We start from the raw sequence: 10120 nt of genomic DNA on the forward strand, positions 1-10120 counted from the left end.
TTGGCTGTTTGCAAAGAATAGAAAACCTAATACCTATTGTGTGCTTACTTTGTGGTTGTTTTTGTTATGGATTATCACATGTAATCCTCACAGTACCCCCTGAAGTTGAACATTATTGTCTCAGTTTGCCACTGAAGAAACTAAGGCAAAGAGAGGTTAAATAACTGCACCAGCTCACAGCTAATCAGAGGCAGAGCTGAGACTCAAATCCAGACATCATGATGTCAAAACTCACATGACCAGCACACTTGAGAGGTGCTGTGGGAGAAACATTCAGAGAGAGAGTAAATGAATGCAGATCAGATGTCATTGTTCATCATTTGTTTTTCAGGTCTCTACAAGGAAATAGCCCAGCAGCTGCAATCAACTGCAATCCCATCACACCTTCATGATGTTTCCCTTGGCTAGAAATATATTGAGAAGTGTCAAGATTCAAAGTTTTCAGCAAATAAGGGCAAGACAGAGCCACAAGAAACACTCTCCAGATTTTCATGACAAATATGGTGACATTATACTAGCCAGTGGCTCCATTTTCTGTGTTGTTGCATGGTTAGTTACAACTACACAGATTGGAGTAGAATGGAACCTGTCCCCTGTTGGCAGAGTCACTCCAAAAGAGTGGAATGATAAGTAGCGATCACAGTTACTGTAACACAGAATCGCTCAAAATCAACCTTCATTTAAGCACTCTGCTGCTGATTTAAATGTAGCATAATTTAAAAATTAAAATACATTGAAACCTTTAAATCCATTGGAAGTTGTTATTATCATGCCTGGAAACATGGTTGTAAGAGTGGGTATAGATTATAGGGAATTAGGAATAGCAAATACTTGAATTAATGAAGCATGTGTGCTTCTGGCTTAATGATTTACACTAGGTACCTTCAGTGGATATACACACGTATGTACCCTCGAATAGTCTGGCAAATCCTGTTGAACCTTTCTTAAAACATATTCACGTTCTGACCATTTAACATCCTTCATCTTTCTTTCCCTGGTCTGAACCACCACACTCTCCCTGGGATTATTATAAAAACTTTCTAGCTGGTCTCCTTGCTTCTACTCTTGATGTCCCCCAAAGCCTGCTCCCTCTACCCTGCCACACATAATCGTTTTTAAGCACAGTAGCCAGAACAATCATTTAAAAACATGATATCACTCCTTTTCTCAAAACTCAATTACTTTTAAAATTATATATATACTAGAGGCCCAGTGCACAAATAGTGCATGGGGAGGTGGGGGTGGGGGTGGGGGTGTCCCTTATCCTGGCCTGCACCCTCTCCAATCTGGGACCCCTTGGGGGATGTCCGACTGCCGGCAGGAGGGAGCAATTAGGGAGTGATCAGGCCAGCAGGGGAGCAGTTAGGGGCATCAGGCCAGCAAGCAGAGGCAGTTAGGGGCGATCAGGCTAGCAGGCAGGCAAGTGGTTAGGAGCCAGAGGTCCCAGATTGCGCTCCCTCACACTTTTCTGGGTTTTGTTCACATATCTTCTTTTCAGAGAAGGCTTTGGCTACCCTTCCAAAAATTGCAACCCTGCCCTGCTTGGTGGCTCAGTTGGTTAACTGTTGTCCCCTGCACCGAAAGGTTGGGGATTTTATTCCCAGCCAGGGCACATACCTAGGTTCAATTCCTAGGGGTGTGTATGGGAGGCAGCTGATCAGTGTTTCTCATACTGATGTTTCTCTCCCTTTCTCTCCCTTCATCTCTCTCTAAAATCAATAAACATATCCTTTGGTGAGGATTTTTTAAAAAATTGCAACCCCTACTTAAACCGATAGGCTTTGTCTATCCTACTTCCTTGCTTTATTTTTCTCCATAGAAATCATCGTTGTCTGGCATAAGATACATTTTGTTTATTGTCTGTGTGAAAAACTCCATAAAAGCATAGGTTCTGGACTGCTTTCTTTTTTTTTTATGACTTTATCCCTATAACAAAGCCTGATAGATTAGGCCTTCAGTAATTATTAGATGAATTAATGGGTGCCTTTAAATAATTCAGGACCCCTGTTAGTCTGAAAATGATGAATTTGTTTTCCACTGTAGGTTTGCAATGATTATAGGAGCGCATATTCGTTATCTATTGCTATTTTACAAATTACCCCAAACTTAGTGGCTTAAAACAATAAGCATTAGCTCACAGTTTCTATGAGTCAAGAATCTGAGGATGACTTAGCTGGAGGTCTCTGGTTCAGGATCTCACACTTCTGCAGTCAAAGCCTCAGACAAGCCTATAATCATCTCAAGGCATAGCTGAGGGAGGATCCCCATCCAGACTTTCTATAGAGCTATTGATTGGCCTTAGGACCTCGCTGGATGTTGTTTGGAAATATCAATTCTTTGTTATGTGGGTCTTTTCATAGGGGAGCTCACAGTGTAGCAGCTGGCATTCCTCAAAGTAAGAGAGGGTATCCAAGAAAGAGCCACAGTCTTTTTATAGCCTAGTCTTGCAAGTAACATTCTATCACCTCCACTACTTGAAGTGAAGTGGTTTTTTTAAAATATATTTTATTGATTTTTTACAGAGAGTAAGGGAGAGGGATAGAGAGAAACATTGATCAGCTGCCTCCTGCACACCCCCTGCTGGGAATGTGCCTGTAACCAAGGTACATGCCCTTGACTGGAATTGAACGTGGGACCCTTCAGTCCGCAGGTCGATGTTCTATCCACTGAGCCAAACCAGTTAGGGCGAAGTGAAGATTTTTTTGTTTTGTTTTTCTCACTAGAAGTGAGTCACTAAACCAGAGCCATACAAACAGGGAGGCTATTATACAAAGGTATAATTACCTGAGGGCAGGGAGCATTGGGAACTACTTTTTAGGTTGCCAACCACAGTTGGCAATGGATATCATCTCTAAGTGTTGTTCCTCAATCTCCAGTATATTTGAATGCTATCATTATTCTCTAGATAAAGGATATGTTTCTACCCATTTTTAGTCTGTGAAAGTTTCTCTAGGGTCCTTCCTAGGTATAGAATTTGTAGGTCTTAGTGAATACTCATTTTCAGCTTTATCAGTATTGCTAATTATTTCCCATAGTGATTAAATAGTTTACATTCTCACCACGCAATGACTACCACTTCCTCTTGGGATAATCAAGCTCATTCTTAGAATTTTCAGTCATGTTAATATTTGCTACTTTGATGAATGTGCAGTAGTAGTTTATGCTTTAATTTGTATTTCCCTGATTACTGAAGAGTTTGAACATCCTGTATTAGCTTTTTGTCTTGTTTTGTTTTTCTTTCGTGTGCCTTTTCTGTTCCTTTTTCATTTCTATATTCAGTTCATCTTAGTTGTAGAAGCTTTTTATATATTCTGCATACTAATTGTGTTAGGGAAAAAATCAGAGAAAAGGACCAGTATAAGCAGTATATAATATAGGATTAATTATGGGAATTAGAACTAATACTTAACTAAGTTTACACAGAAACCATAGTAATTTACCCCTTGTCAACTTGACATCAGTGTATATTTTTTTCTAACTGTACCTATATTTCCAATGAAGACAACAGCAAAACATGTTTTCACCTAACATAATGCAACTTTTCCTTTTAAAGCTAACTCACTAATTCTCACAAAGTCCTTTTTCCCATGGAAGGGTACCACTCTCAGCTTCCGGTCTAATGGACCCATTGCTGTGATCCCTAGCTAGTAGAAGCCTGAGACTTGTAGACCAGCAAAGCCCAAAGTCCTGGGAAGAGGAAACAAAAACTTCTCTAGTGCAGCACTAAGGGTAATTGTGGAGCAGCCACTCCCAGATCCACCTCTTGAATCCCAGTCCTATAAATCCTGGCTCTGGGAAAAATAGCATCATGTATTTGTTGGTTATTTAGAGCATATCCAACATCTGGAAGACACTGCCTCAGATTTGCAAGGTGATGTTATGCAGCTATTGCTGTAACACTTCAAAAGGTCATTATACCATTCTATCTGCAGAGGGAAACATCGTACCTATATTTACAGGAGTCCAGTGACTCCTGTCAACACGAGCCCATTAATGCGCTTCATTGCTGTAAAATATGTTTCTTGATCAGAATGTTTTATGCTACGGTGTTAAATGAAGCATTTTGAAACTTCATAGATGAAGATATTTACAGAAAAGTCAGAGAAGGTAAAACTACATTGTTAGAAACTATTCAAAGAACAAGGTGCCACCTTTTCCTTGATGGAAATGGTCCAATGAAATTCACCTGGCACTGATGGCTACCTGCTTCCTTCCCCTCCCCCAAGGAATGCTGCAAATGGAGGTACAGTATTGATCTGTCCATTTGGTAGAATGGGCACTGAACAATGACTAAACAGATTAGTCCTTATGAGTGCATGTCCACCTTGTTGAGCCCACACATAACCTCCATTCCTGCTGTCATGACCATTTTATCTCTGAGCCATTGTGGAGGCTCAGAGTGGCTGAGATAGAATGGGTTATCTTATCCACGTGATAATTAGTACTCCTCTGCTGAGTATCCTTCTAAGTATTTAGATCAGGGGTGGGGAACATCAGGCCTGCGGACCATGGAAGGCCCTCAAAATCATTTGGTCTCAGGAATAATAAGGAGATATCTCTGTGCCAGAGCCTTCACTCATGCCCTTAATTGATTTAGCAGATGCACTGTGTGACATATCCAAAGATGTGCTGTAATGAAAATGAAGGGGAGATTGCAAGCCAATTATTAGTAACCATTTTAAAAAGAGATTTCAACTATGAATTCACTCCTTTTAAGAGAAGTTTCTGCTAATTTTGGCAATTGTTAAAATATCATGATTGTTGCTCGTTTGTTACAAGTATAGAACAGTGCATAGATGTACAACATCATGAAATTTTTCATGTTTTTCTGTAACAGCAGTTGATTTCCTGGGGAGATGACATTAATTTGAGCAGTATCTCTTATTTTCCAATAACCTTTTACATTACAAAAAAATCTGCAACTTCATTTTCTTTCCCTATCTGGAAACCATAGAAACCAATGTGAAATTATAGCTAAGAAGTTCGTCACTGGGCTATCTCAAGCTGATCTCCATGGAAACATTTCACATTTTCCTGAAATGAAAGATCTTCCAATCAGACACACACCCATAACTGATGGGTGTCTGATAAATATAACAACAACAAAAAAGTATATGGATGTGTTATTATATAATATGTGCAGGACAATTTTAAAACTACCTTATAAATGAGAAAATTTAAGTGGTAAGTATGATGCCAACTACAGAAATAAAGATACACAATGATCTATCACTTTTTAAAATATTGTTTTTTTCTGGATGTTTACAGTAAAGACAAGTTCCTAAAATAGTATAGACTTTGAATTCAGGAAGATTTAGATTCAGAGTCTAGCTCTACCCCTTTAGCTGCCTCATCTCTCCTATGTTCTTATAAAGTTGAGGGAAATAATACTTGTTTTACAGAATTTGCAGATTAAATAAGTTACATGTTTAATAAAATTAAAAATTTTTATCTGGAACAATGGATAAATGAGTGATGGAAGTTGGATGATGAGGGTGATTTCAGCCCATTAATGAACCATTAAGGAATAGTACTACTCTAGGTGATAGAGACTAAATATGAATGCCACATTCTCTAATATCGAGCCACTGCTCAATTTAGTTTCGGTATTACATATAAAGGCTAACCCTACTTTAAAACTCAGATCTTGAAATCTTCATTTTCAAAATTGTTCTTTCGACTTTGGGTCATGTAAGAATGGGCTGTAAAATAAGCTGCAAGGTAAAAATCGTATTTTCAAAATTATTTTACACATAAAACAGTATTTGTTTAATGTAATTTTCTGTTCTAAATAGAATGTGTACAGCAACATACATTAACCGAGATGTATGCATGACAAATGTAGTGTAAATAGTGTGAGGACATGCCCTTTTGTAAGAGCACAATGAAAGTGATAAAGCACTCAGGAGCATGTAAATTTATATAGCAGAGGAATAGATGGAATGATCTGCCCTGTCTGCATGTTTTATCTTTTTGTTGTCTCTGTTATTCTATATCTATGTCTCAGCCCCCTGTTTCTCTCTCTCTTTGTCTCCAAGCCTACGTAGTTAAATTTGATTAAGTTAAATGCATATATGATGTGACTCCACTATATTACCATAGAAACAATATTAACATTAAGCAGCTTTCAAACTTTTCAGCTGAAACACATGCTAAATGATGAATGTATGACAAACTTCACCCTAACTGGTTCAGAATTTACTTTTTCTAAAAATAAGAGAAAGCAGTAAGAACATGCATATTTTCTGGGTTAAGAAGTCATATGTATTCACAAAAGTATTTTAGGTATATGAAATCACATTGATTATAGAATTTCTCAACTGTTTTTAAGGAAATAATTAAAGATTCATAAGCCATGTGATAATTTATATGTATGTCAGGTATGTTACAGAACTATGTTTAAACTTTCCATTCCTCAGGTTAACATAAGATTGCAGTTACGTCAAATTTCTTTTAAAATCCTCACCCAAGTATATTTTTCCATTGATATTTTAGAGAGGGAAAGACAGAGAAAGACATTGATATGAGAGAAACACATTGACTGGTTCCCTCCTGCAAGCAAGGCAAGGAGCCTGCAACTAAGATTGAACCTGGGACCCTTTGGTCCGCAGGCCGACATTCTAGCACAGAGCCAAACAGGCTAGGGCATGTCAAATTTCAAGTACATTGTATTTGGCCACACACTTTTTTCCCAATGGAACACATTGTAATATGTATGAGGTGCATATATTAGAAAAAAACCTTAAGTTCAATTTCTTTTACTCATTACTATTTAACATTTTTAAATTTCAGGTATCTATCTATATCATCTATCTATCTATCTATCTATCTATCTATCTATCTATCTATCTATCTATCTATCATCATCTATCTATCTATCATCTATCTATCTATCTATCTATCTATCTATCTATCTATCTAGCTATCTATCTAAGCCTAAGTGACTGTTTGACCAGTTGACTGTTGGACCTGTCAACTGATCGCTATGATGCACCCTGACCACCAGGAGGCAGACGCTCAATGCACAGGATTGGGCTCCCTCCAGTCTGAATCAGGCCTGCGGGGATTAGGCCAAAACTGGCTCTCTGACATCCCCCAAAGGAGTCCTGGATTGCGAGGGGGTGCAGGCCAGGCCGAGGGACGCTACGGGTGCACGAATCTGTGCACCAGGCCTCTAGTTAGTTTATAAAAGTATTCAAGAAAAACACAATTAAAGGCATAAGAATTGGAAAGCAGGAGGCATCCATTTGCAGATGATAGAATTATATACGGGGACAACTGATAGAATTGGTAGGGAAACTACACATGATAAGATGATTTTAGGATGATATCAGATTATAAAATCATAAAACCAACATTCAGTAAGATGATAGGAATGAGACAAAGGGAAAAGAACCACATAGAATAGATATATGTAAACATATTCAACAAGTGTATGTTGGCCTCTATGAGCAGATGAAAACACAGTGTTCTTAGATGGGGAGACTCAATGTCATATAGAATTTAATCTTCCCTGCGATAATTTGTAACATTAAAACTTTCCCAAGAAAATACTGAAAAACTATATTTCTTTGGAATTTGGCAAAGTTTATATAAAACTCATTTAGCAGAACAAATAATAACCACACATGAAAATTTCAGAAATAGTGGCGACCCTACAAGTTATTAAAACATTTTTCAGAATCTCTATCTCTTAAAGCATTATGCTGTTGTGAACAATTTTAAGAAAGACTGATATGAAAGAATAGGGAATCAATAAATAGACCTAATTGTATATGAAAACTTAATAAATGATAAAGACAGTATTTAAACTGGAGAAAAAGATGAACTTTTAATAAGTAGTGTTGGGATAACTAGTTAATCATAAGGAAAATAGATAAAATTGTATCAATTTCTAACATTGTTGACAGGATAAATTCCAACTGGTTTAGAGCTCTAAATTTTAAAAAGATTTAGATTATAAAATAAGAAAACATGGGGACATTTATAACATAAGAAAAATTATTAAAAATATTGATAAATTTAACCATATTAAGAATAATTTTTGTATTGAAAAAATTCAATAAGCAAAGTGTAAAATACAATGACTAATTGGAAAAGGTGTTTAAAAATTTTCAGTATAAAGAGTTACTATCCCTAATATATAAAACCCTTCTGAAGGGAGAAAGGTAAAAAGATAAGTGGGCAAAAGATATGAGCAGAGAGTTCACAGAAAAAGAGATGCAAATTGCTCATATATATAAAAATGTAACTCCATAATAAAAGAAATGTGCTAGTTAAAGCGAAACTAAGATACTCTTTCTCATCAATCAGACTGGGGAAAAGTCCCAAACTGACTATATGTTGACTAGAGGCCTGGTGCACGAAATTCATGCACTGAGGGGAGGGAGGGTGTGTCCCTTGGCCCAGCCTGCACCCTCTCCAATCTGGGACCCCTCGGGGATGTCCGACTGCCGGTTTAGGCCCAATCCCTGTGGGATATGGCCTAAACCGGCAGTCGGACATCCCTCTCACAATCCAGGACTGCTGGCTCCCAACTGCTCGCCTGCTTGCCTGCCTGATTGCCCCTAACTGCTTCTGCCTGCCAGCCTGATAACCCCCTAACCACTCCCCTGCCAGCCTGATCACCCCCAACTGCCCTCCCCTGCTGGCCCGGTCACCCCTAACTGCCCTCTCCAACTGGCCTGATCACCCACAACTACCCTACCTGTCAGCCATCTTGTGACCATATGGGGGTGGCCATTTGTGCAAGGGCATGATGGTCAATTTACATATTACCTCTTTATTATATAGGATGAGGCTGAGGGAAAACAGGCAAAACTGGGCATTGCTGTCAGAAATACAAAATGGTAAATCTCCCTGGGAGAGAGTTCAACAACATTCTGCATTTATCCTTCAACCCAGCACCCTCATTTCGGGTAATCTATCTCAAAATGCAGTGGCAAATACATGAAAACATATATGCAGAATGCTATTCATGCCAACACTTTTTCAATAACAAAATATTGTAAATAGCCAGTTATTAAACTCTTGTCTCAGCCTCAGAACCCACTGGTTGTATTACAATACTGACCAGACGTATAGTCTGGGCCTCTATTGACATTTGTTTGACTCCTGACTTGTTAGTCTCTGCCTGCAGGAGGCACTGTTCTGAGACTGGCGCTCTGGATGGAGGAATAAAGGATGCTAGCTAGCTTTTCTGTTTTGCCTCCTCTTCCTTTGAGTGTCACAACAGCAACATTTCTCCACTCCAGCAATAAGAATTTTTTCCCCACTGATTTAAATACTGCCTTTATCATGTACTAAATGCTTTTGTCTGGAGCTTGTCGTATTGATTATACAATGCATATGTAAGAACAAACAACATCTAGAAAAACCTGGACTTTTTAATAAGTGGTGTTGGACTAACTGTTTAACTACAGGATAAAAGAGATAAAACTGATTTCATTTCTGGCACTCTTCACAGGATTGATTCCAAATTGTTCTAAGATTTACATATTTTAAAAATTAAATCATAGAAGTGGAAGAAAATGGGAGCACTAAGGTATCACAGGAGCAGTAACTATAGGAAACAACAGCCAGCTATGACAAGGGAAACAAAGGGGGAAAGTTGCAGTATTGAAACTCAGAAACATAAAGAGGGGTCAACAGAACTGGTACTGAGACCTCTGAGGAACGGGCACTGCATGGCGGGTGCTGGTATCCGAGTCTGGAGTCCTACAGAACTGGCATCCAGTGAAGGGCAACTAGCAGGCTTGTTATCTGTGATAGCATGATAAGTATCTGTTCGTGAGGATCAGAAGAAACCTCTAATATTGAATCAACTATTCCCTTCAGAGGATATTAGGAAATCATCTCAGTATTTGGAAAACTGGAATATATGTAAAAAGGAATCTAGCATTCATCTTGCCTCTTTTGTATGAATTATAACAAAGGATAAACAAATGGGGATTTGTTTCTTTTTATATTCTAGCTATTAAGTAAAGAAAAATGAGAATTAAAATACAGTCATTCAGATGAAAGAATGGATTTAAACAATAATTAACCTTTTGCACTCGGATGTCGAGTGTGACTCGACACAGTTAGAATTAGAATAAAGGAATCGAGCAAAAAGCAAGTG

At 38.2% G+C, this 10120-nt stretch overlaps 1 protein-coding gene across 1 annotated transcript; it reads left to right on the plus strand.

Annotated features, from left to right (window-relative positions):
* Positions 1–388: 388 nt before the first annotated feature.
* COX7B2 (cytochrome c oxidase subunit 7B2) lies at positions 389–634 on the plus strand (the record flags this gene model as incomplete). The annotated part of the gene is made up of 1 exon (XM_079766875.1): positions 389–634. One exon carries the CDS (start codon positions 389–391, stop codon positions 632–634), a length of 246 nt encoding a protein of 81 aa, XP_079623001.1.
* Between the last annotated feature and the right edge of the window lie 9486 nt (positions 635–10120).

The sequence above is a fragment of the Cnephaeus nilssonii genome (assembly GCF_951640355.1).
Source record: "Cnephaeus nilssonii genome assembly, chromosome: 1".
Classification (NCBI taxonomy): domain Eukaryota; kingdom Metazoa; phylum Chordata; class Mammalia; order Chiroptera; family Vespertilionidae; genus Cnephaeus; species Cnephaeus nilssonii.